The 27,076-nt window shown below is 41.6% G+C and overlaps 1 protein-coding gene across 1 annotated transcript in view; it reads left to right on the top strand.

Annotated features, from left to right (window-relative positions):
* The window catches only part of LOC124802494 (transmembrane protein 60), a 47,809-nt gene extending 30,704 nt beyond the window's left edge, over window positions 1–17,105 (top strand). Inside the window, exons 2-3 of the mRNA XM_047263311.1 lie at window positions 9,023–9,242; window positions 14,746–17,105. Coding sequence (XP_047119267.1) covers window positions 9,023–9,232 — 210 coding nt within the window. The 3' untranslated portion in view covers window positions 9,233–9,242; window positions 14,746–17,105. The remainder of the gene's footprint in view (window positions 1–9,022; window positions 9,243–14,745) is intronic.
* Window positions 17,106–27,076: the final 9,971 nt, after the last annotated feature.

Genomic DNA, 27,076 nt, shown 5'->3' with positions numbered 1-27,076 from the left:
CCAGGGTGGGATAGCCCCTGCCCTCCTACTCTGGTGTGGACATCTTGGTGCTGTGTGTCTCTTTTCGTAAGAGCAAGTTCTACTTCTGAAGGCTGACGTCCCCTGCAAGTATTACAGCGATCCTTTGCTCTGCTGGCATGCCTTGCCACAAGCAGCCATCTCCTGTGTAGCTGGCGCATATGCCGCTGCACGGATTCCAGGTGTCAGCATTCCTTTGGTCACTCATGTCACAGCTGATCACAGTGGTTCTCTGTGTTCTGTCCTCATCATGCACCATAGGGGATGTTGTCATAGCAAAGCAGCACTATGAGTGTTGTAGCTTAAATCTGAATAAAATGTTTAACTATTGATGCTGTTTTTGTATGTTAGCGACAGTCAACATTCTGACGACGACCCACTGCCGCTACCCAACCCTGCCACCACAGAGACTACCCACCATGGTCTACTACAGATGGTTCTTGGTAACCAATGAGCAAGTATCTGGCTGAAGACATGTTTCATAACAATGAGTTGTAATTATTTGTGCCAAATTATGATGTGAATATAATCACTGGATACATAATATATTATGAAAAACAGCATATGTAATCCCAAAAGTTCATGAGTCTGTCACTATAACCAACCAAAAATAATTTGGGGGCTCATGATATGGACTCGAATCATTACTACTACTATTCACTAATTATATCCAAACTTTTTTTGCATGACATCACTTTTTTGTTTTTTCTAATCACATCCAGGTTTGGCCTATTGTCTTCTGGCCTAGAACTTGGGTCTGTAGAGAAGAATAAATTCTGTGATGTTGTAACAGTGAATAATCTGCAAAGAATGTCAAATAGTTTCCATTTCAGCACTCAAATATGTGGCCTCTTATCCCAATTCGTTCATTTTCTGAAAGTATCCTCCCATTGGCCATGCAAAGTGGATACATTGCTGTCCTACACATCAGAAATGGTAAGCACTATGGCTAGCATTGCCCCTTACTCTTGATATGCCGGATGATTCCATGTTGATGTAACAAACTTTCGGGGATAATGGAGAAGAGTAAATGCATCAAAATACTGTCGCAAACACGGGCTGTAAAATGCATACCTTAAAAGCTCTGAACACGTTAACATCTCTCATACCGTGAAACACATCTTTTCTACTGCTAGCTCTTTGCTTTCTATATTTTGATAAGTGCTAGTATGGACCAAAACCAGAAAAAAATATGTACTGTAAATATGGACTCAAAAGTGGATAAGTTAAGAGTTGTGAGCAATTGTTTTCTCTTTGCTGCTCTGAAACACAGTTCTTCTACTGTCAAGTGTTCATAGCTCTTAAGTTATGCATTTTAGAGCCCATGTTTATCAGACATTTTTTCTTGAGTTGGTCCATAGTACCTCCTCCCCACATATGGAAAATAAAAGTTTGCAGTAGAAGACATTTGTATCACAGTGTGGAAGATAAAGAAGTGCTTGTGGCTCTAAAGATATGTATTTTATTGGCCATGTGTACTACACTTTCTTGATACATTCATCCTTCTCTATCACCCCTGGAAGTTTGTAACATTGTCATGGAATCACCCTGTATATTTGTAGTTTGGTACATATTTTCATTGAGTGGAAAAACTGTATTCCTCCACATTCATTTGTAATTTTCTCTGGTCACACAATGAACCTGCCAGAATACAGTAGATTTTACATAAACACAAGGACGGCTCTCTCAAACTTGCAGTGATGCCCCACTAGCTCTCAGGGAAAGAAAAAAATGTAGTGTAGTCAGGCATTTTTCATTCAGGAAAATTATTTAAAAGTAATATTTTGCAGTTTTTTAACAAGATCAGAACTGGAACTTTTTTATGGTTACTTACACACTACCATTTGTGCTTCAAAATATTAAAAATACTAGATACCTGTAGGTGTAGCTCCCCCTCCCTCTGCCCCCCCCCCACCCCCACATCCTCCAACCTCCAACACATTACAGAGTGGGGTAGTACAGTGATTAGCACACTGGACTCACATTTGCTAGGGCTGTAGTTCAATCCCACGTCTGGCCATCCTGATTGAGGTTTTCCACAATGTCTCTAACTCACTTAAGGCAATCGCTGGGATGTTTCCTTCAAAAGGGCATGGCCACTTTCCTTCTGCATCCTTCCCTAATCCAGGCTTGTGCTCCATATCTAATGATCTCATTGTCAATGGGATGTTAAACACTAATCTCTTCCTCCTCCTCCCCCCCTCCTCCTCCTCCTCCTCCTCCTCCTCCTCCTCCTCCTCATTCTCCTCCTACAAATTGATGTCCTTGCTTCATTGTTTCATAACACTTATAAACTAGTTGATAATTTGTTTCAAGTTCATAGACACTTTGAGTCTTGACAATCTTTCCTCAGAGCTTTTGTGTCTTTAAAAAAAAAGAAAACGGGGTCATCATTCTGAAAGTTCGTTTGAAAGCCATATTTCTTAATGATGCATGAAGGTAGTCTGTAATTGTTCTCTCTCTCTCTCTCTCTTTCTCTCTCTCCCCCCCCCCCCTCCACCCTCCCCCCTCCCCCGGGGGAGCCACAGTCCCTTTTGTGGGTACGTGTGTGGCACACACGGGGCCCCGAGCTATTGCAGTCTCCTTCCTTTTTCCAGACTGCATTACCATACCTGTTCCTCTCCTTCCCTATACTTTCTCCTTTCTCCCAGCCCCCTCCTTTCCCTGTTTGTGGACTTCTTTATATCGACCTGGCTATCCTCACAGCTTTGTTTTTAGTATGTGCTATTGTTTAGTTTGCTGTTTCCATCTCCTTTTTGGCGTTTTTTGTCCGCTAGGGGTTTAATCTCCATTTCCAAAATTTTCCGGTCAGTGTGAGCCATTTGGGGATGAACTCCCAACCTAGCTTCCATGGTGCAGGCTCCTCTCCCCCTCCCCTCCCTTTTGCCCTTGCACCCTGGTCCCCTTCCTGCTAGGTCACCAGCACAGTAGCCAGTGCGTGTGGTGGGGCTGTTAAATACCCACTTGGCTGAGCCCCCTGACAACACAGGGATCACACTGCTAGTACCTGAGCTGTTAACGCCTCATGTATGCCAAGGAGTCGATGCTCATCACTTTGGGACATCAGAACTCCCGGCAGTGGCCGCTGTGCCAGGCGGCCCTTGCTAGTACCTGAGCTGTTAACGCCTCATGTATGCCAAGGAGTCGATGCTCATCACTTTGGGACATCAGATCTCCCGGCAGTGGCCGCTGTGCCAGGCGGCCCTTGCTGTGACTGGATGGTGCTCAAGGAGCGAGCCACTGGTCAGAGAGAGTGGTACTAGGGCAGATGCCTTGCACATGAAGCAACAAAAGCGTCCACATCCTGGCCATTCTGTGGCCGTCTCTTAGAGTGATAGTAGACATGACACTCCTTCTTCTGAACCTTCTGCCTTCCCCTCCCTGGCCTCCCTCTGGGAAGAGGGTCAAGCTCGCCAGATTGGGTTGAAACCTTTCCCTCGGTACCTATTTTGTACCAGGAAAGATGGTGAAAGTTTTTCCACGACCAAGCCTTTGTTTTTCATGGAGAATATAAGTATGGTGAAGTGGAATCCCTGACTAAAATGCGGTCTGGTTCTTTGCTCATCAAGGCATCTTCTGCTGCCCAATCTGAAGCCCTGCGTGCTTGTGACCATCTCAGTGAAATCCCAGTCTCCATCGCATCCCACCCATCTTTGAACTTGGTACATGGCATCATTTTGCACCGGGATCTTCTATTCCAAACTGACGAGGAGCTCCATGCAAACCTCCAGCGACGAGGAGTTCGATTTATCCGCCGTGTACAATGAGGCCCTAAAAACAATCACACCGATACAGGCGCCTAAATCCTGGCCATCAAGAGGGATACCCTCCCAGAGAAGGTAAAGGTGATGGTGTATTAGTGTGATGTAAAACCTTACATTCCACCACCGATGAAATGCTTTAAATGCTTACTGTTTGGACATATGTCTTCCCGCTGCACCAATGATCCCCTCTTCGGTGACTGTGGAGGCCCCCTCTATAAGGGAAATGTCTGTGCTTCCCCACCAGTGTGCGTAAATTGTCATGCGGAGCATCCTCCACGCTCGCCAGCATTCCCAGTGTATGTGAAAGAACGACAGATTCAAAAGTACAAGACCTTAGATCGACTTACCTACATCGAGGCTTGTCGAAAGTATGACCAGCTCCATCCCGTGCCTATAACTTATACTTTTGCTTCAGTCACGTCCATTCCCCCTCTTCTTCCCAGCCCTGCCCCTTTCGTCCCACACCTTCCGCTTCACCCTCCCCCTCCCACTCTCCTTCCCCCTCCCCATCAGTACCCATACCCACCCCTTCGAGTGCTGCTCCCCCTCCCCCACCAGAGAAGTGTTCCTCTTCTTTGGCAGCTGCCAGTACTGAAAATCCCTCCTGGGACTCCTCTTTTTGGCACCCCCCCTGACAGGTGATCTGCAGCTCCACATCGGCCGCACGATCCTCAGCCGGTGGACGCCAGGATTGCCAGGTGTAATTCCGTGCCCAACCTCGCTGCAATCTGCCTTTCTCTTCCTTCCCAAGAGAAGAAGCAGAAATGCAAGAACAATGGCAAGTCCCCTCCGGTACCCCCGCAGGTGCTGCCTTGCCCTCCTCCAGCCAATGAACCAACAGAGTCTGACCCCACCTATATATGGACATTACCCTATCCTTACCGGTGACGGACGGCGACTCAGTGGCGTGACCGGCTCCGGTCCATTCGCTTCCCATTTGGACTCCAGCCTGAGAATACTCCAGTGGAATTGTAATGGATATTTGTGTCACCTCCTGGAGTTTCAGCCCCTTCTTTCCTCCTATTCTGCTGCTTGCATTGCTCTCTGGGAGATCCATTTTGTCAGTTCTTACGCACCCACCCTTCGTGGGTTCCATGCTTTCTGTCGGAACCACATTGGCCTCTTGCAGGCTTCTGGTGGTGTTTGCACCTTGGTCCACAAGGACATTGTTAGTAAATGGGTTCCCTTCCATACCACTCTCGAGGCAATTGCTGCCAGGGTCCATCTGGCCACTCCAGTCACAATCTGTAATCTCTATCTCCCGCCTGACAGGCCACCCACATCCCTTGCCCTAACCACCCTTCGTCAGCAACTCCCTTCTCCCTTCCTGCTTCTAGGGGACTTCAATGCCCACAACCGTCTTTGGGGTAGTCACACAACTACTGCCCTGCACAGGACAGTTGAAGCTGTTCTGGCAGGGCTTGAGCTCTGTCTACTAAACACGGGCGCTCCTATACACTTTAGTGTGGCACACAGTACTCTCTCTGCCATTGACTTCTCCATCTGCAGTCCCAGCCTTCTTCCCTCCCTTCAGTGGGGTGTCCACGCCGACTTATGTGACAGCGATCATAACCCAATTCTTTTGACCTTCCTTCAGTGTATCTCGCTGCGTTACTCTCCCAGGTGGGCCTTCTCTAAAGCTGCCACCATTCTTTCTGCAGCTGTTTCAGCCATCCCTTCTTCCTTGGGTCCCCCCCCCCCGTCGGCCATAAGAGACTGCCGCCGTGCTCTTCAACACTTCAAGTGGCACCCTTGTTCTCCTTCTTGTCTTTAAACGATTCAATGCCTGGGCCCGTTACCTAGTCAGATTTCAGAAACAAATTTGCTGGAAACGATATGTGGCTGCCATAGGACCGCACACCCCCTCTTCACAACTCTGGGCAAAACTCAGGCGAATTTTTGGCCATCGTCCTCCCACCGAAATTGCAGGAAGTTCTGTGCGTGGTGTTGTTCTTACCCATCCGGACTTTGTCGCAGAGCGTTTCGCTCAACACTTTGCCCAAGCTTCTGCATCGACTCGGTATCTGCCCACATTCCTGCTCCTGAAAGAGCACTTGGAACAACTGCCTTTGTCTGTCGCTGCTTGCTTCTTGGAGCCTTATAATGCCCCATTTAGCGAGGGGGAATTTGCAAGTGCCCTCCCCCTTTGTCCCGACACAGCTCGTGGACCGGATCAGATGCATAACCAAATGCTCTAACACTTATCGGAGGCTGGTCACTGTCGTATACTGACCCTTTTCAGCCATCTGTGAAGTGAGGGGGTATTTCCTACCCAGTGGCAGGAAAGCATTGTTATTCTGGTGTTGAAGCCTAGTAAGCCACCTCTTCAGTTGGATAGCTACTGTCCAATTAGCCTTACCAACACCCTCTGCAAGCTCCTTGAACACCTGGTGAGTCGGCGGTTGTTTTGGATCCTTGAATCCCGCGACCTTTTGTCGTCAACTCGAGGTGGTTTTCACTGTGGCCACTCTACGGTGGATAACTTGGTCCACCTGGAGTCTGCTATCTGGTCGGTTTTTGCCCATCGGCAACACCTCATTGCAGTCTTCTTTGAACTGCATAAAGACTACGACACCACCTGGCGTCACCACATCCTCACCACGCTTCACAAATGAGGCCTTCGTAGCACTCTACCCATTTTTATCCATAACTTTCTTTCATGTCACTCTTTCCGGGTCCAGATTGGTTCCTCCTACAGCACTTCCCATCAGCAAGAAAATGGGGTTCCACAGGGTTCCGTGCTAAGCGTCCCTCTCTTTCTCGTAGCTGTTAATGGACTGGTAGTGGCTGCTGGGCCAACAGTGTCCCCCTCTTTGTGCAATGTTGGGCTCTCTCCCATGGTTTTCAGTTATCGGTGGCCAAGTCGTGTGTATCTCGCTGCGTTACTCTCCCAGGTGGGCCTTCTCTAAAGCTGCCACCATTCTTTCTGCAGCTGTTTCAGCCATCCCTTCTTCCTTGGGTCCCCCCCCCCGTCGGCCATAAGAGACTGCCGCCGTGCTCTTCAACACTTCAAGTGGCACCCTTCTGCCATCGCCGTACAGTCCATCCCCATCTGGAATTGTTCCTTGATGGCCAATCCCTCGAGGTGGTGGACACCCATTGCTTCTTGGGTGTGGTCTTCAATGCTTGGTTGACATGGCTCCCTCATCTTCGCCAGCTGAATTGGACGTGCTGGTCACATCTCCATGTTCTTAGATGTCTGTGCAATACCACCTGGGGTGCAGACCACTCTAGACCACTCTGTTCTACTGCGACTGTACAAAGCACTGGTCCAGTCTCATTTAGACTATGGTAGTCCTGCCTATGGTTCTGCGTCACCTTCGACATTGCAGATAGTAGACCCCATCCACCATTGTGGGGTATGACTTGCGACTGGTGCCTTCCGGAGTAGTCCCGTGATTAGTGTTCTCACAGAGGCGGGGATTACACCACTGTGAGTTTTGCGCCAACAACAGTTGATATCTTATGCGCTCCGCATCCGCTGCTCCCCAAAGCACCCTAATTGTGGTCTCCTTTATCCAGATACGGAGATCAAACTCCCGCGGCAGTGGCCACGATGTGGGCTTACCATGGCTGCCCACATTCAATCAATCTTTTCTGAGCTCTAGCACTTCCCTTTAACACCTCTTTCCTCTGCTCATGCATGTACCCCTCCGTGGTGCATCTCTCGGCCACAGCTCTGTCTTGATCTCTCGATTAATTCAAAGGATTCTGTCCCTCCGGACGCCCTTCACCACCAAGTCTTCTGTCTCCTCAGTTCACTCCAGGGTTCAGAAGTGAAGGCACCATGGTTGCTGGTCACACTGGTTATGCTTACACCTATGCGAGACACACAGAACTTTGTTCCTTGCCAGATGGCTGTAGTGTTTTTACTGCAGAATTGGTAGCCATCTTACATGCACTGGACCATGTCCACTTTGCTCAGGACTGTCCTTCACTATCTGAGTGACTCGAGCAGTTTGCAAGCTATCGGCCAGTGCTTCCCTCGCCACCCGTTGGTCATAGCTATCCAGGACTCCCTTTCTCTCCTTGATCAACATGGATGCTCAGTGTTTTTCATTTGGACCCCAGGCCATGTTGGGATCCCTGGCAATGAACTTGCCAATCAACTGGCTAAATTGACTACTAACAGGCCATCTCTTGCTATTGGCATTCTGGAAACAGACCTTCACTCGGCATTACATCGTCAGGTTTTGGGACTTTGGAATGCAGAATGGCACACTCTTTCTTCACCGAACAAGCTCAGGGCGATAAAGGATTCTACAACTATGTGGCGGTCCTCCTTACGGGCCTCTCGTAAGGCCTCTGTCGTCCTTTGCCGGCTCCACATTGGCCATACTTGGCTGACTCACGGTTATCTCCTCCATCGTGAGGACCCCCCCTCTGTTGTTGTGGGTCAATGTTGACTGTGGTTCACCTCTTACTGGACTGTCCCAACTTAGCCACCCTGAGACAGACTCTTACCTTTCCTGACTCGCTATCCCTGGCATTAGCTGACAAGCCTCAGCAGCTGATCTTGTTTTACGGTTTTTTTCATGATGGGGGTTTTTATCGCTTTATTTAAGGGTGGGACCTTCAGCCTTATCAGTGGGTGGAGGGGATGGCAGGCCGTCTTGCTGGCCCCTTTGCCCCGATTGGACTGGCTTCGACTGGTCTTGGTGGTTCACCTGCGCCCTCTGCCTTCCCACTCCTTTCCTTATGGGATTTGTTTTATTTTGACTGTCTATCTTGGCTACTTATGCTTCTTCCTTTGTGCTCCTGTCATTCATCACTTTCTTTCCCTCCTCTCTTCTTCTGCCGCCTTCTTCCTTCCTTCTCCGTCAATAGTTTGTAATTTTATGGCCATTACAGTTCCCTCTTATAGTGTGAGGTTTTATCTGTTTTAGTTATTCCAAGGTCGGAGGGACTGATGACCGCGTAGTTTGGTCCCTTCTCCAATCCAACCAACCAGTCTCCCCCCCTCTATCTCCCTCCCTCCCTCCCTCCCCCCTCTCCCTCCCTCCCTCCCCCCTCCCACTCAATGTTGCCATGTGCCTGCTTTCCACATCACTTCATTCACAGTCCTTTCATAGCATTCTCCGATGGCACCATGAGGAACTGATCAAAATTAGTATGATGTTGAACAAAGTAGTGTCAGATTTAAAATATTAAAAGATTTTTTTTACCTTGTTGCTCAGTTTTAAGAAAGCACAGTGAAAAGCCTTAAGAGTTGTTCAGTAAATGCATTTATTTCCCTACAGGGCCACTGTGGTGGGAGAGCGGCAGCAACACGTGCATGGTCGGTTGCAGCCGTTACACTGAAAATGACAGCCCAAGTTGTTCTCTGTTTGGCTCTGGAGTACCCTTCTTGGCAGCTGTCAGTGTACTGGGTAATGGCACCGCTGTGGCTTTTCCTGCCAGTCCTTGTTGTAGCTGTATTCATCTCACTTGTGAGATACAGTCAATATTAGGAATTGTTTGGTAAGTTTGTCATTTGGATCTACTAGTAACAGTGCATGCTGCAGACCTCATCAAATCAGAAGGATTTACCATGAAATTATGGACAGGATGGTTTATTTGTTTGTCAGAGGTGACTGAATGTGTGGGAAGATCCAAAAGCAATGAAATTTCCTTTCTGTGACTGCAGGTTAGTAATGACAGGTGCTCTCACTAGGAACCTCTCCTACACACTGTTTCAATCATTCGATCATCTGTCCCTCTCAATAAAAACTAAACAGGTCAAAGTCCTTGTTTCTTAAATGCTGTTTCTCGTATTTGGGGAATTTACAGTTGTTGCCATGTATAGTGTGATATTAAAGTCAAGTTGTTACCTGTTTGGAAAATCAGCCATAAAAATCAGGTGTGTATAACACCATCTATTCTGTAGAATAATTTCCATCATTGTAACATGTAAGGGGTGGTTGTTAGGAACTGCTAACTCAGGTCTGTGCATTAACAATAAAATGGCTATAAAACAGATAAAAACTCTAAAAGAATGCACAGAGAAAGTCGGCCTGCAGATATCATTTGAAAAGACAGTGTTTACAACATCATATTTAGAAATTTTCAGATTACTAACCAAATACAGGGAAGTTAACAGAGTATTGCACTTTAAATATCTAGGAGAAATTAACTCTGAAAAATTTGCACAACAAGAAAGAATACAAAAAGCTCGTAAAGGTTTAGGATTTGTGTAAAACCTCTATAATAAAAAATGCTATCTTTGAAAGCCAAAATTAGACATTCCAGAACTGTAATTAAACCATCAATGTTATATGCCAGCGAAACCTTGGCACTAAACAGGAAAACTAATATAGAAAATATAAAGAAAGAAGAAAGAAAAATAATTAGGAAAATTTTGGGACCTAGATGGACCGAGAATGGATGGAGACTACAGAAAATGTCCAAAATTGAAGAATATTCTAACGTAGAGACAGACATGAGGAAAAGACGCCTCAAATTCTATGGCAACATAATGATGCTTCCCGGACACAGACTAACAAAAACAATAGTAAAATATGTAGATTCCTTCACTAATGGAGGAGAATGGATCCAAAATGTTAAAAAAGACCTGGAACTAGCCAAAATCACCAAAGAAGAAATAGACATAAGGAACAATTTTAGAATAAAAGTAGAAAAATGTGAGGTTAAACCAGAGATAAAAGTCTGAAGTACTGGAACAAAATGGAGCGAAGAAAGAAGAGCTAAATTCTCACAAACAATGAAAAACTGGTGGGCAAATAAAAAGAACAAGAACAGAAAGCGTCTTCCTCTCTGGGAGCTTTGCAACTAATAATAATAATATCTTATAAATGTTCAGCATATAGCCACATTTACAAATTAATTTGCAGTGTCAATGTAAAATGTCTCGTTCCACATCATTACAATTTTTTGTGCATAAGATCCATAGAATATGAAACTATCATACTAACCAACACCTAAATCAAGCAACACTCAAACTGCTATAAGACTGAACAGGTGCAAACCAATGAAAAAAATGACTTCAGTTTGTGTTTTTGACTTGAAGGGGGTAATGCATAATGATTTACATGTGCTAGGTACTGCAGCTAATCAGCATTATTATTTTGGAGTGTTGAAACAGTTATTATATTAGGCATCACATAAAAAAAAAGTCCGCATTATGGCAATGAGTGTAGCTGCTTTAACAGGACTATGCTCCCAGTCAAACAGCATTGAGTATCAGGCAGTTATGGGGCAAAAACAAAATTGACAATTGTTTCAAGTACTTGCCAGATCTGGAATTTCCCACCTGCATCTCTTTTCTGATTTCTTAAATAAATCGTAATGTAAAAGGATATATTTTCAAGATGAGTGAAACAAAAATTTCCTCGCACACTATAAAGTACAAATGCATGATGTTTTATGTAACAATATTATGAAAAGTAAAGTTGCTACCCACCATATAGCGGAGATGCTGAGTCGCAGATAGGCACAACAAAAAGACTGTCACATATAAAGCTTTCAACCAGTAAAGCCTTCAACTAAAATAGATCTCTCTCTCTCTCACACACACACACACACACACACACACACGCACACACACACACACATGCACACACTCACTCACTCATGCAAACGCAACTCAACACAAACAACTGCAGTCTCAGGAAACCTTTTCCAAGTTGACATCTGGTGTACATACCAGACAGCCTGAACCATTTCACACAGCTGGTACATTTGATGATTAAAACACAATCAAATAATGGAAAATCCAGGATGGAATGATGACAATATTATGAAATGGATAGATTGCTGTTCACCATATAGTGGAGACGTTGAGTCACACACAGGCACAAGAAAAATTGTGTTAAACAAGTTGGCTTTCAGCCAAAAGGCCTTCTTCTGAATTAGACAGCATATGCACACACATTCACGCACAACTCGCAAACACATGGCCGCTGCTGAGGCCAGACTACTCAGTCTGGTCTCACCCAGAGACAGTGGCCATGTGTGCGTGTTGTGTTTGTGTGAATGTGTGTGTGTTTAAAGAACTGTAAAAATACACTGATTTGATCTCAAATGATATTGGGACATTCTCATTTGGTTGTAGGTGGCATTGAAATTGTGAATAAACAATACATAGGTACGGCAGTATCACTTGAAAGGAAGCAAAGCTCTCTGTGGGGATAGATATTCAGTTATATGTCCAGGTTACAGTGACATAAAAAATTATGGCAACTTCGATTTTCATTTTCTGATGGAAGAATTATGTTTATATTAGTGGGAAATACATGTTCCAATTTGCTTTGTCTATTTGATAATTACAAGCGACTTTATAAATCTGTTTCCCTCAATAGAGCATAACAGTCATATTACATCTTAGACATTCCATTGTTTAATAGAGCATCACAATTTGACAACAGAAATAGTTCCAATGGACAGTAATTTCAAGGTGATGCAGCTTTGTATATCAGAATGACATTTTCACTCTGCCGTGGGGTGTGCACTGATATGAAACTACTGCCAGATTAAAACTGTGTGCCGGACTGAGACTTGAACTCAGGACCTTAGTCCATTGTGGGAAAGTTCTCTACTGACTGAGCTACCCAAGCACTATTTATGACCTGTCCTCACAACTTTACTTCCATGAGTACCTCATCTCCTACCTTCCAAACTCCACAGAAGACCTCCTGTGAAACTTGTAAGAGTAGCAGTCACAGAAGAAAGGATATTGTGGAGACCTGGCTCAGCCGCAGCCTGGGGGATGTTTCCAGAATGGCATTTTCACTCTGCAGCAAAGTTTACGCCGATATGAAACTTCCTGCCCAATTAAAACTGTGTGTCAGACTAAAACTTGAACTTGGGACCTTTGCCTTTCATGGGAAAGAAAGGTAGGAGATGAGGTACTGGCGGAAGTAAAGCTGTGAGAATGGATCATGAGTTGTGATTGGGTAGCTCGGTCCGTAGAGCACTGGCCTACAGAAGACAAAGGCCCTGAGTTTGAGTCTCAGTTCAGCACACAGTTTTAATCAGCCATAAAGTTTAAGTTTTGTGTATGTTCTTTAAAATACAAAATTTGTGATTGAGTGATTCTAATTTGTTTTGGGTAGCCCTCCGTATCATGTATTTGGTATGTTTTTCGTATTATTATTGTTGTTGTTGTAAATAGTCTTCAAGTGTTTGCCACCATATCATGTTGTGCAAATTCCACAATATTTCCTCGGAGCAACTGTCCAACATCTTCAGGTGGTTCACCCTTCCTCGGTATCCACACATTGATACCCTGTTTCTAGAACATGCGTGCGCAAAGAATGTACAGGTGTGGAAGTCGCACATGTGCAATGATTTGCAGATAGATGGTGCCATACTCAAACACGCTCTGCCAAAAACCCCAGAGTGGCTCTCCTGCATGTGCGCTATACACTGTGTTTACTAACAGTGCAGCCAGATTTTACTCACTAAAAAACCTTACTAGAGAAATGTTGTGATAGGTTTGTTATCAAAAAATCTTGATTTTTGCGTCATGATTTAATAGCAGCCAATGCAGAGTTCCAGGCTGCGCTCAGTTGAAATCCCGTGTCCTTGTTGATGAGATTATCAACTGTACAGATATGTATTGCTTCCTTAATGACGCAGTCCCAGAAAGATGATGCTGGGGATAAAACTTCCGTCTCTTCATAAATCATACGATGCCCTGTATTCAGGCAGTATTCCACAATTGCAGACTTTTCCAGTTGACGATGGCGTGTATGACACCGATGTTCATCGCAGAATGTACTGTGCGGCATGTCTGGCCTATATATGCTGCCCCACACTGACAAGGTATCTTGTTCACACCACATTTCTTCAGTCCGAGATCATCCTTAACTGAACCCAACAGGTTTCTCAGTTTTGCAGATGGTTGAAAACCACACTTAATTCCGTATCTTCTGAGGACTCTTCCGATTCTTGACGACATGGCACCAAAATACGGCAAAAAGGCCAAAGTGGTGGGTGTGTTGTATCTTCATTCTGCTCCATAGATTGAACTCGTCTGGCCCTGAATGCATGATGTATGTCTCTCAAAATAACCGTTTTGTCGGAACACTGTCTTCAAATGTTATATTTCACTCGACAGGCTCTCAGGATCAGATACCACTTGTGCTCTATGAACTAACATATGTAATGCACTACCGCACTGTGCAGGATGATAGCAGCTTGTGGCCTGCAGATATAGATAGATCTGTATGCAGTGGCTTGCAGTAGATGCTGTGTCCCAAGGTTCCATCTGCTTTCCTTCCATTATATGGCATTAAGTGTGGTTTTCACTCATCTGCAAAACTGAGAAGCCTATCTGTACAGCTGATAATCTCACCATCAGGGATGCAAGATTTCAACTGAACACAGCCTGGAACCCTGCATTGGCTGTTATTAAGTCACGACATGAAAATCAAGAATTTTCGATGACAGACCCATCATAACATTGGTAACATTATTAGTGAGTAATGTCTGGCTGCACTGTTAGTAAACACAGCACACATGCAGGACAGCCGCTCTGCGATTTTCGGCAGAGGGCGTTCGAGTATGGCACCATTTTTCTGCAAATCATTTTGCGTATGTGATTTCCATACTTGCGCATTCTTTTACGCATCTGTTCTAGAAATGGGGCAGCGACATACAGATACTGTCACTCGTACCTAGCCACCATCAAGTTTGAACCACCTGAAGATGTCAGACAGTTGCTCCCAGGAAATATTGTGGAATTTGCACAACATAATCCGGTGGCAAACCCGTGAAGACTATTTACAACAAATATGCCAGGAAAGCTTGGAGAGTCACATTATAATTATTATTATTAAGATAATAATGTGACAGTATTTTATATAAAAATTTTTATTGGCTCAAAATAACTACAGTCTTATAATTGTTTGTTTCCATTTCTTTTTGTTTTTTCCCAGGTGTATTTTATATAAAAAAATTTATTGGCTCAAAATAACTACATTCTTATAATTGTTTGTTTCCATTTCTTTTTGTTTTTTCCCAGGTGTCATACAACTCTCATTACTGAACATCCATCTTGAGTATGTTGGAGGAACTTGTCACTTGACTGCTATTAGTGAAGACTAATGTGGAGCTCTGTTAGAAGTATGAACACTCAGTTGTGAACTAAATTATTTTTTTCTTTTATGATTACGTATAAGTGAGTACAGCTAAATTCAAATGGGTGGTTCTAAGTTGGATTTCAGAATGTTTGCAATTCCAGTTTATAATTTTTGTTGATAATATCTGTGACAATTTTTGAACATGACACATTGGTTACAATATGCAAGTGTAAAAATAATTTTAGAATATTGTAGTTCTTGTACATATTTTCTTAACTGTTTATATTCTTGTAATTATTCATTCTAAGCTGATTTTAAGTATACTCCTAATGAGAGAATAATTTCTTTTGGGCATTATCTGATGCATCTAAATAGTATGAAATGTAATGTAATTATTGCAGCATTAAGCACTACAATATGACATCTAGAAGAACCAATGGTTATAAGTGCTTTGTTGAGACACATATTCCATTGTACATAATAGCTGTTTCAGTTTCATTCAGACTTGTTACCAGAAGCGGTTCTCAAGTCTACTACATTATGAAAACAAAAACAATTACAGATTTTACTATAAGTCTTTGAAGAATAATTATGTCTTGGCTGTGTGCATTAAAGTGTATGATTTCTTAGTTTTACAGTTTGAAATGTTATCAAATAGGGAAAATATGTACATAGTAGCATAAATAATTTACACAGGGCTCTCAATAATACAAAATTAATCTGCAAAATTGTTTACAGAATATCTGTAGATGAAGACAATTACACAAAACTGAAACATGTTTGTAATTATTCTGCTTCGTAAGAAAAGAGACACAGTAAATAATAATAAAAAAAAACATAGTCCTATCAGTCTCAAGATAGGAACTAAAATCATTGTCAACCACAATGAACAGACTTTGAAACTTTTGCCAGAAAAATCTGGCTTTTAAAGTAGATATATCACAGTCAACTACTAGTTTGTCAGGAACGCAGTAACAGAATAGAGCAATGACTGAATTACCACTCTGTTTTGGTTTCATAGATCTTGAGGATGCTTTAGATTCAGTTTCATCAAATCTAACAGACAGCTGTTGATAAACGAAGTATTGATTCAGTATTTGTTAATATACAGAAGAATAGAGCTGGTATCACTCTTAAGAATCACTGGCTGTATTTTATACTCTGTTTTGGCAGATATTTGCTATTTTGCTTTTTCAGTTTGTAGATGGAACCACCTAAACAAATTCCTCCCCATCATGGTTTCTCGTGATGCCCAGTACCAGGAGAAAATGTCAGTTTGCTTCTCTTTACTAACAAAACGTTTTTTAACTGAACCTTTATGTGTTTGATTGGTAGAATGAACCAAACTTGGCATTGTGCAATATTCTGCTTAACAATATGTGTTAACGGTTACTAGAAGATGTTAAGGAATAATCAGAATTCTTGCGTGGAAGTAACAGGTAGGCAATGCTACACAAGCCAGAATATAAGATAGATAAAATTGGAGAAGGAATATATGATGAATAATTAGATATTTTCATGTTAGGGATATGGAAACTGAAATACCAGACCATAAAATCTTGAAATTAATATCTGTTTTGAGATTTGTTAATTCTGTGGCTATAACATTACATCTTATGATCAGTCTCTGACGCAGTCAATAACATACAGGTTCCAAAAGATTGCTAAGTATTTGTTGGCCATTTCCTCCTAGGCCATCATGCCTCATATTATGACCCGGGCCACACTGTGCAGTCTGGTTACTCCTGCCATGCAGCAATGCTACTCTGTCACTTCTGGAGTTTGGGTGCACTACATATTTTGCTACTCAGTTAACACACATCACTAAACTGTATATTTTTGCTTGCAACAAGAACCAGACCAATGTTTTCCATTGACACTGTGCCTTGCATGAAACAAGGCGTGAGCAGTATTTGTTCAGGCTGGTTCGTGTATGTTGAAAAAACAAAATTGCAAACATCTGCTGAAAGCCCAGAGAAAATGTTCTTAGGAGAGACATGTAGTGTATCTCAGTACTAGACTGCATGTCAGGCAAGGGAATTCAATATCACTACAGACATTTTAGCAGTCTTAATGGATGTTTTCAGACTCTGAAATTGGGAAAAGAAGGAATGCATGTCAATGGAATACCTTCATTTTGTTGCTAATATAATGTTTTTTGCCTTAGGTGGAGACAAATTTCAGCATGAATGGAACAATGTAATAAGAAAAGGTTGAAAGTAGTACTGACAATCAACTGTAAAAATAATGTAACTTACATTGAGAAGGAAATAGTGCAAATTAATGTGTAGTCATGAAACCATTTGATGAGTTTTTATTGAGAACATTGAAGGCAATGACTGGAGGGACAGGAAAAGAGATCAAGAGGAGAATAAAAGTGACCTAGAGTGCCTGTGGTAAACTAAGTAGGGTTCCAAAATTAATCTTCTGATGTGTCTGAAAATAAAAGTTAACAATCAGCGTATATTACCTTTTTAACACATTTTTATTAAGTTGCTTGTCTGTCTGTCTGTCTACAAATTTTCAGTACAAATTTTGCATTCGATTTTAAACTAACTTCCCATTCAGCTAAGGACTTGAAACTTTAAACAGAGCTTAGAAATGAATGACAATGCAATATTAACTTGCTTTCTTGTTGTTATGTTTTGTAAGGGGAAGGGGGATTGAGGGTGAAAAAGGTTGTTAATATGTGACATCAAGGGCACCCTGCAGGAGTGGTGTTTTGTGTGGGTAGTATGGGAATGTTTACCAGGCGGTATGCAAGCGGATGGGTATGGCTGAGCAGAGAGTGAGGTGGGAAGAGGAGATAGACAGAGAGGTGGGGAGATGTGTGCAGTAAATATGACATACACATATATGGGCAATGCCACGGGTAAAAAGCTAGCACAGATATACAAATAATTATTTAAATAAAAAATATAATCTCTTCAAAATGTTTGAAATCCATTGAGAAATTTCACATGTACAAGACTGAAAAGAAGAAAATAACTATTTTAAATAAATTTTAGATTTAATACATCTTTAAATTGGACTAAAAAGTATAAAACAACTTTTCCTAGTCCTATACAGTCAGTCGTGAAAATGTGCTTGTGAATTTTTAATAACAGTGACAAAACTTTTAAAGATTTATAGCAAAGGATGTGGGGCACTTTGCAATAGATAATAGGAGGTAATCTACTTGTACATCAATTACACATTGCATGCGCCACAAGTTTTTCATAATAAATCTGACAAGTATAGTCGTAGCTATTAAAAACTCGAAAGTACAAATTTTCAGTACTATCTATATAGGATTAGGAAACTGTATGGAGCTAGGAGAAATTATTTTATTCTGTTTAGTTCCACATGAAGGCCTTTATCCAGTAGTGGATGTTATACATTTTACAGATGTTTAGTAGCAAAATGCATCCATAGATGACACAGCAGTGTTGTTTACAGCACTGTAATTCATGTTAAAACTTATCTTTTCATTCTCAGTCTTCCTTATGTCGTTGTGTTGTTTCATGTTTGTAATAATGTCTTGGCGGAGTTTATCAGACACAGAAATCGCGGATTTGATTAATATAGCAGCACTCTGGATATTGTAGAGAGTGATTCTGATGATTCTGAATACAATGGTGTGTTTGAAGGTACATATTTCCTAATTTTAAGTGGAATATCACTGCTCGTAATTGTACAGTACATACATTTCTGCTGAACATGTCTTCTGTAAGAGATATATGTAGTTACATATAATGTGATGTTCCTTATAGAGAGCGAGATCGATGACAGCTTATCTTCAAATACAGACAAGAATGATGTTGAAGGTGTTACTTCAAATCCAGCGGCTGTGCCATATCCAAAAGATGTTAACTGGACTGAATTTGACACTTACCTACTCCTGCCGGTCAACAGTACACCCAGGCAGATTCTAGTGAATATTGATGACTCAAGTTCTGTACTGGATTTCAGTAAAGTGTTCCTTACTGCCAGTGACGTAAAAGACCTCAAGATACAGACAAATTTTTATGCATCACAGACAATCCAGAAGAAAAGAAGAGCAAATAACATGAAGCCTAATTCAGTTTTGAGTTCCTGGAAGCCAGTGACTACAAGTGAGATGAGGCATTTCTTGGGTATGCTTTTCCACATGTGTATTTCAAGAAAGCCAAAAATTGTAGACCACTGGAGCACTAATCCTGTTCTTTGTAACTTCTGTCCCCAAGTTACGAGTCATTTGTGTTTTACTCAGATACTGTCGTGCTTGCATCTTGATGACAATTCTAAACAGAAAATAACCAGGTGAGGAACTATTTCACCCACTTTATAAAGTTTTACCTTATTATAAGAATTTGAAGGAGCGATGTATCCAGGCATATCGTCCCTCAGAAAAACTGACAATTGATGAAGGAATATGCCCATTTTGAGGTCAAGTGAGCTACCGTGTTTAATGTAAAATAAGCCTCTTAAGTATGGACTGAAGGGTTATGCTGAAGCCAGTAGTGGATATGTTGTAAACTACGAAGTTTATGCTGGTAAGCATATTGTTGACAATTCTTTGTCTGCTGTTATATTGCAATTGCTGTCTGATGGCAGCTTACTGAATAAAGGTCATACTGTGTATTTAGACTGATTTTATTCCAGTCCAGAGCTTTTTCGACTGGCTGACAAAGGTATTGGAGCTGTTGGTACTGTGAACAAACGTAGGAAAGGATTACCTATAGATTTAGTATCTAATAAGCTGAGAATGGGCGAAATGTCTTTTCGGCGTAAATATAATGTATTAGTAATGAAGTGGAAGGATAAGAGGGATGTGTATACATTGTCTACAAGGCATCAGGCCACATTTGGTACGCATACTAAGAAAAATGGGTCTGTAGCAATGAAACCACTTCAGGTACTGGATTACAATCTGAATAAAATTGGAGTGGATGTTGGAGACCAGCACCTGCAGTACAATCCATTCCAGCACAGAATTGTGAAATGGTGGTGAAAATTATATTTCCATCTGCTGCTGATGGGAGTATCAAATGCTTTTTGGCTATACAATGCAGTGTACAACAAGAAACTCACAATAACAGACTTCATAGCAGTGCTTGCAGCTCAGCTTGTTGAAGATGATACACATGAAGTCATACAAAGGAATGAAGGAACTGTAGGTCAGCTAACAAAAAGAAATTTTTTGCAGCACGTACCTTCAATTGCAAAGAAATATGCTGCCCCTGTGTGTCACGTGTGCAGTGCCAGGAGCAAGAAAGAGAATGGCAAAGGTTCTCACAAAGAGGCATGGTATGGTGGTGTTTCACTCTGCCTGGAACCTTGCTTCAAAATTTTCCACACTAAAAAACAATATGATTCTGTGTGAAATTTGTATGCACATATTGTAGACTGACAGAAAGATGTTATGTAGTGCCATAATATTAGTTAAAAATAAATAACAATTGCATTCTCTTAGCCACATGACTTTTCTAAATTCTTAAAAACATCTATGTGATTTCTACCTTAAAGCTGTGCATTCCAAAGTAGTTTTGTTTGCACATAATTAAAAGAGAAAAGCGCAGCTTCAAAATTGTACCAAATTAGCCACAAACCAAAAAGTAGATTTAATGCAGTGATTTTTTAAATATTGGCAAAATTGCCTGATTTCTAGGGCGGGTACATAAAATAGGCCTGGTACAGAGAGTGTTAAATGGCTGATGATGACCAATTTTAAACTCTGTGTATGTTTCTTTGTAAATGTGCTACATCCACCAAATAAAATAATATACACGTACCACACCATGCAGCTGCTTCCAACATTGGAGAGAACACATTTTTATCAAAGTAGTCGATTTCATTAAGTTTACTTATAAACATTCAAGTACAAGTGAATTATTGCAGCTTAATAACAATTAACTGCAAAGATTACATATCACACATTCTTCACTGTATTAACAGAATCACTTTAATTGTTGCCACTTTCACATATATCAGATATTCTAGGCAGCTTCCAGTGGTCCAACCCTCATAACTCTCTGCTCCATGAGCATTGGCGCTGTCTAAAGACAAAAACCAATAAAACTCAGTTCCACATAAACTATCTTATACAAAACCATGATACAAGACAGCCAAATAATATCCGTGTATACTTTTCTATCTTTTTTAGGGTTCAGTGTGGCATTGTATATTCTTGTACAGAGGCCTTTAACTACCTTATACAACAGAAAATATGAAATACCTGAAAATTAAAGAAAAAGAAACCCTGAAACAGATCTTATTGGTACTCCTGCAAATTATCTGATAACCTAGATTTGAGGAATAAAAACATCTTATTAACAGTGATTAGAGAATTGATGGTCTTTTTAAGTTATCTTTGTACTCATAAATAGTCATTCATTTCTGTGTCCAGTCAGCATTTCCAGAAGGTAGCAACTCCGATGGCCTTGTTGTTTCCCTCAGTCAGGTCCTGTGCTGTGTAGGGTTGTTCAAGTTGAGGGCAAATTAGCAGGTGGGCATTAGTAGACAGTTTCGCCATGTTTCATCTTTACACCACTGATTTCTCACTGTTAGCATTCACACAGCCATATTGGTATTTGGTAATGACACAAAATGTGACTCAACTCAACAGAGCAGGATATAAATTCATGAATGCTCCTGATGAAATAAGTTTGCAGATGATTCACAGCACCTAGATTAACCATAAAATTTAAAAAAAACGAACAGTGGAAATTCCACAGAGGAATATCAACAATGTAGGAAAAGATGTGTGCCACTTACCTTTAAGGAAGACACGTTAAGTTGGAAACAGATACAAATAAAAGACACTTACACAAAGCTTTTGGCCACAGCCTTCATCAAAAAAGAGAAGCAGAGACACGATTCGTACACAAAAGCAAACACATCTCATGCACACATGACTGCCAACCCCGGCAGCTCAGGCCCAAATCATCTGGCGTAAGGTGTGCTTGCTTACTTTGTGTGTGTGTGTGTGTGTGTGTGTGTGTGTGTGTGTGTGTGTGTGTGTGTTTTTTTGTCTTGTAATAGTGTCTGCCTGCAAGTTAACTTGTTTGCTTTATGGTTAGTAGGGGTAGCAATTAATTAATACCAGCATGTAAAATTTTTTGAAGTGTGAGTGGAAAATCGGTTAGATTATGAGCACAAAATTAGCAGCTGATGACACTTGTTAATTCTATTTCATCTTAAAGCTATTTTACATTATGTTAATAGGTAAGTGTTAATAGTGTGCTCTAAATATGTACCCTCTGTTGTCCTACTGAAGAGCCAAAGGAACTGGTACACCCGCCTAATATCGTGTAGGTCCCCTATGAGCACGCAGAAGTGCTGCAACACGGCATAGCATGGACTCGACTAATGTCTGAAGCAGTGCTGCAGGGGACTGACACCATGAATCCTGCAGGGCTGTCCGTAAATCCGTAAGAGCACAAGTGGGTGGAGATCTCTTCTGAACAGGACGTTGCAGTGCATCCCAGATATGCTCCATGATGTTCATGCCTGGGGAGTTTCTGGCCAGAGGAAGTGCCTTAACTCAGAAGAGTGTTGTGTAACCTTTACCCACAATACATAACCAAATATACAACAGTACTAGTCATTTATTTATTCTTCATAATTACATCCTATTGTCTAAAAAGCTAAAACAGACCACACAAATCACATTTCCTTGGATAGTCATAGGTTACGTATCAGTTATCGCAGTACAACGGTTATGGTTTGTGTTGCACATTATGTCATCTGTAATGTTCAAATGTGCATGACTGCACGAGTTTAGAAGTCAACAGTTGTGGCACTTAGTTGGGCAAACACAACCACCACGGCAAGGTCATACAACATCGGATGGGAGAAATCGGTTTCTAATTGCCTGAGGCCAAAAACAGTATTAAAAGCAAAATGAAATTGTTGTGAGACTGGCATAAGATGTGTTCAGTATGCTGGCCTCTGTTTTCTGCCTCAAGTTGAAATCGAGAAACAGCATGTTACACAACAGATCGGAGTGTCTCGGGTGTCACGTTCAGAATGAGTTGCGTAATACGTGCCTTCAATTAAGATACACTCGTAACTGGAGCACTGAACACATCAGCTTTCAGTGAACTCCATAGCCAGAAGTAAAACAGGTTAAGATCAACTGGCCTGAAGGGCCAGGGTGTAGACAAATGACAGCTGATAATTCTAGCCTTTCCGAAATGCCTCTGCAATGTGCGACGGAGAGCCATCTTGCATAAAAGTATCCTACCCAGACATCCGTGCTGTTGATGGTTTGGAATGATGATGGTGTGCGAAAGACGCTCATAGCTTTTGCCAGTGACTGTAGGTAACAGAATCCGCAGCACTCATCCCCTCGAAAAAATAACAGCTCTATAATAAGCGTTGCCATCAACCCGCAAAACACAGTCAATTTTGCTTAATGAAGTGGTACCAGTTGATGTGCATGGATTTTACGTTGCCCATATTCTGCATATTGACATGTCCTTGGATGGGGTGACCAGACGTTCGGATAAATCCGGACATTTCCTTCTTTTGTTTGGGGTCTGTGCGGACATTCACATTGTCCTCCTTTCTCGCAAAGTTGACCTAGTAAAATTACATTTGCAACTATTTTCGTTCTATTTTCTCATCTTTAAACATATGGACCAGGTAGTTTTGTGAAAGTATGGCTGTTGACTGTCGTTCAGAAACTTTAAAACTTGCCGAATACTTTTTCAGTAAATCAGTGCACAATTAAAATGCAGAACGAAATTTTTGCTTGTTACAACACAGTGGACTGATGACAGGAATAGGCTGAACCTCGAATCTGTTAAAGGTATGCTGATAGTTCAGTATAATGTAAAAGAATTTTCCTGTGTAACTTTTTACATCCATCTGGTAAGTGAGCCTACTCTTCTACAGAAAATCGGATCTTCAGGGAAGTACCAGTAAAAGTTAAGGAATGTATGTTATGTCTATTAATTCATTCATTTATTAAATGCGAGCGTGTGATTACGTGTGCCGTCTTTTTTCTTCGTCTTCCTTTTTGAAGATGTTTGTCCTCTTTCTTGATATGTCTGCATCTGGTGACCTTATCCTTGGAGATGGAAATGAGCCTCGTCTGTCCACAGAATGTTCCATGGCCATTCATTGTCCACTTCGATGCGAACAACAAGCGAACGTTTGTCTTGCTGGCAGGTCAGCAGGAATATGTTATTTTGTATGGATAACTATGCATGACGTTTCGTAGGATTTTATGCACAGTGCTCGCAGGTTTGTCCAACGTTCGGGGAATTCCGCGTGCGTTGCATGTTTGCACACCACCGTTCGATCCTCCTGCTAATCTGTGGCCACATCTTCGATCGACGTCGGACCAACTGCTTCCCTCCCTTTGCTACATTGCACTTCAACTTGTATTTTAGAATTTTGCAATCATTTTTTCCGGACCCTTAGCAGCCTTTTTTCAAACCATTGACTGTCCAGAATTTCTGCAGGGCTAAGTATTGTCATCGTAGCTTTACCAGCAGCGCGCGATCCTTCGTGGAGACAACCATCTTCGGCATCTCGGACGCAAACTGAGGAACATTCGTGTGCAGCACGTCTGTTGATGTGGATATTCTGACGCTTACAGCGCCAATTATTCGTTAGTTTCTTTTTTTTCCATTACGTTTCCCCTTGCGTGAGTAATACTCTGTTCAAATTTGACGTCATTCTGAGCAGTGATTGCCTTTCTAATGTATGGAAATGTCAGTATCTGTATGGAAATAGTAGTCAAGGCCAAACAAGTTGCGCTGACGATGGCGACATGTCTGATCGCCGAAATATTGTGCCCGTTGGACACTATGGACGGGCAGTACACCCGTGGACTATTCGTGCAAGTTACAACATATTTATGAAGAGTCAGGAAGAAGGAAGACGATAAGGACGTAGTGTTTTTTCCTTTTCCTCCAAAGACGTGTTATCTCATCGCTGAATATATTCCCGCGTGACGAAGTAATATTTTCATTGTATTGCATTTGTATTAGTCTCATAACACATTTTACAGATAATCTGATCATGCTGTACTGGAGACACGGCAATTTTTGGCTTATGATGTATTCATATTTACAACATTTTTAGCACCAATTTTACCAGCATAGGTTTTTTTGTTTGAGCACGTTAGTAAACTGTTTTTCTCATGACGTACAGTACCTAGTGTCCACATTTTCAGTTATTGTTTTATATATACAATATTATACACAACACTATGATATTAAATACACACGCTGTTCAAATGACCACCCCATCGTTCATAAATTCCTCAATTGAATAATAGCACTTTTCAACCAGGAGATTCGCCTCACTGAACCTATTTTCATGCTCAGTATATCCCTACCCATAAAGTTTTTTTGTAGACTTTCATTTCCTTTTTCTTGGGTATCTGTTGTTGGAGGCCGGCCGGTGTGACCGAGCGGTTCTAGGCGCTTCAGTCTGGAACTGCGCGACCGCTACGATCGCGGGTTCGAATCCTGCCTCGGGTATGGATGTGTGTGATGTCCTTAGGTTAGTTAGGTTTAAGTAGTTCTAAGTTCTAGTGGCCTGATGACCTCAGCTGTTAAGTCCCATAGCGCTCAGAGCCATTTGAACCATTTTTGTTGTTAGAGTTTTAGGCAATGTGTTGGATGCACGAAATTTTCTTTGTCTCTCGCGTTGTACGTATGTCTGGAGTGGTTTTCTTCCATTACCTCAGCATTAGTGTGTACAGAGCTGACAATGTCAAATATGTACAATCCTGAGGATGGGTAATATTTTTAAGTTCTTGAAGAGTGGGCGACAGAATTTTCTTGTTAAGGCAGCACACATTTTTCTAACGATTCTTTTCTGTAATTGCAGGATTTTTGACGTGTGACTTGAATCCCCCCTCCCCCCAAATTATACAATGTCTATTTATGGATTCAAAGTAACTTTCTTGTACCAATCAATACAACAGCTGTTGTTGCTCATGATGCTGCTACATTACAGGCTTAGCATAATTTAATCGGTTACTGTTACATGTATTTAATACTTAAGGCTACACTACTTTTGCTATAGTGAGACATACTATTATGACGAAGAACATTATCTTGTGCTTTCGCTAAATTTGCAGGGAGACCAACGATCACAATTCAAAAGCAGAACTGTGTTGTATAGAGAAACTTAAATCAAGGTAATTCTTTTGTTCTACACATATATGTGTAGGAATTTATTGGGTACTAAGTTCGTGTTAGTGATATCCTAAATGTATTCCACAGCATTAATATCTGGCGAATTTGGGGGCCACCATTCTTGCGATAGGAATAGTTGTCTCGCCAAAAAATACAATGTGATATTGGAGCCATCTCCCTTGGGGAATACAAGGGTCGGCAGAAAGAATGAACTGAATATCTTAGTTGTTATTAGCCAACTGGGAGTGACGTGGTTGGTTCTCTAACTGATAAATTTGTCATTTTCCTCAGAGCCTTTTCCAATAGAAATCTTCCATAGAATAGTATCGCTACTGCTTGGCTGCGTTTATCTCAGTTTGTGTTCCTTTGCCAATTGTGCTCAATCTGTCTTGCAGTACCGATATATTAAACCGATATATTAAGCGTTATAAATTAAAGAGCGGAGATGACTTCGGCGTCCTGTTACCTGATACGGCACAGATTCAGTGCATTCCCTAATAGTGGTTTCACCGGCATTCGACCAATACTGACACACACTGAAGACAGCAGTATATGAAGAGCAACCAAATTATCGGTTTCCATGGATTCCATGTCACTAAAATGTAACAATCTGCGCTTTTTCGAAGACATTTCTCCTTCCTCGGCGTACCGACCTGATGTGTGCACCGCATCACCGTCAGTCACCTCCTACAATCTAAACAAAAATAAAGTAAATAAAGTGGTGAAACAAAGACATTCGATAGGAAACGGAACACTCCCAATAATTCATTGCTGTACTGCAAAAATTCAAACGGTAATTGAGTGTTCTTAGACTTCTACATGTTTTTCAACGCCAGAAATATTTTTATAAGACAGATTCACATTTACTGTTCGTGTCGTCTTTTTATTTCCGATGAGACACTTTTGTGGAGCAATGACAATACGTGTTTATTTAAGCATAGTATGACAGTTCATTCTCATATTGTGCATTTCCTTTATGCTTAGTCTTATGTATCCCTAAGTTACCCTCTTTCAAGCATTAGCAGCAATTCGAATAAAATTATTGAGCTTTCGCCACTTGTCAGTTATCGTTGCAGTTAAACGTAGATGCAGTTGAAACTACAGACCGACGGCAAATATTGCTTTTATTACTTTATTTTTAACTGAAATCACT

This window comes from Schistocerca piceifrons, chromosome 6 (assembly GCF_021461385.2).
Source record: "Schistocerca piceifrons isolate TAMUIC-IGC-003096 chromosome 6, iqSchPice1.1, whole genome shotgun sequence".
Classification (NCBI taxonomy): domain Eukaryota; kingdom Metazoa; phylum Arthropoda; class Insecta; order Orthoptera; family Acrididae; genus Schistocerca; species Schistocerca piceifrons.
This window is presented reverse-complemented; position numbering and strand designations above follow the sequence as displayed.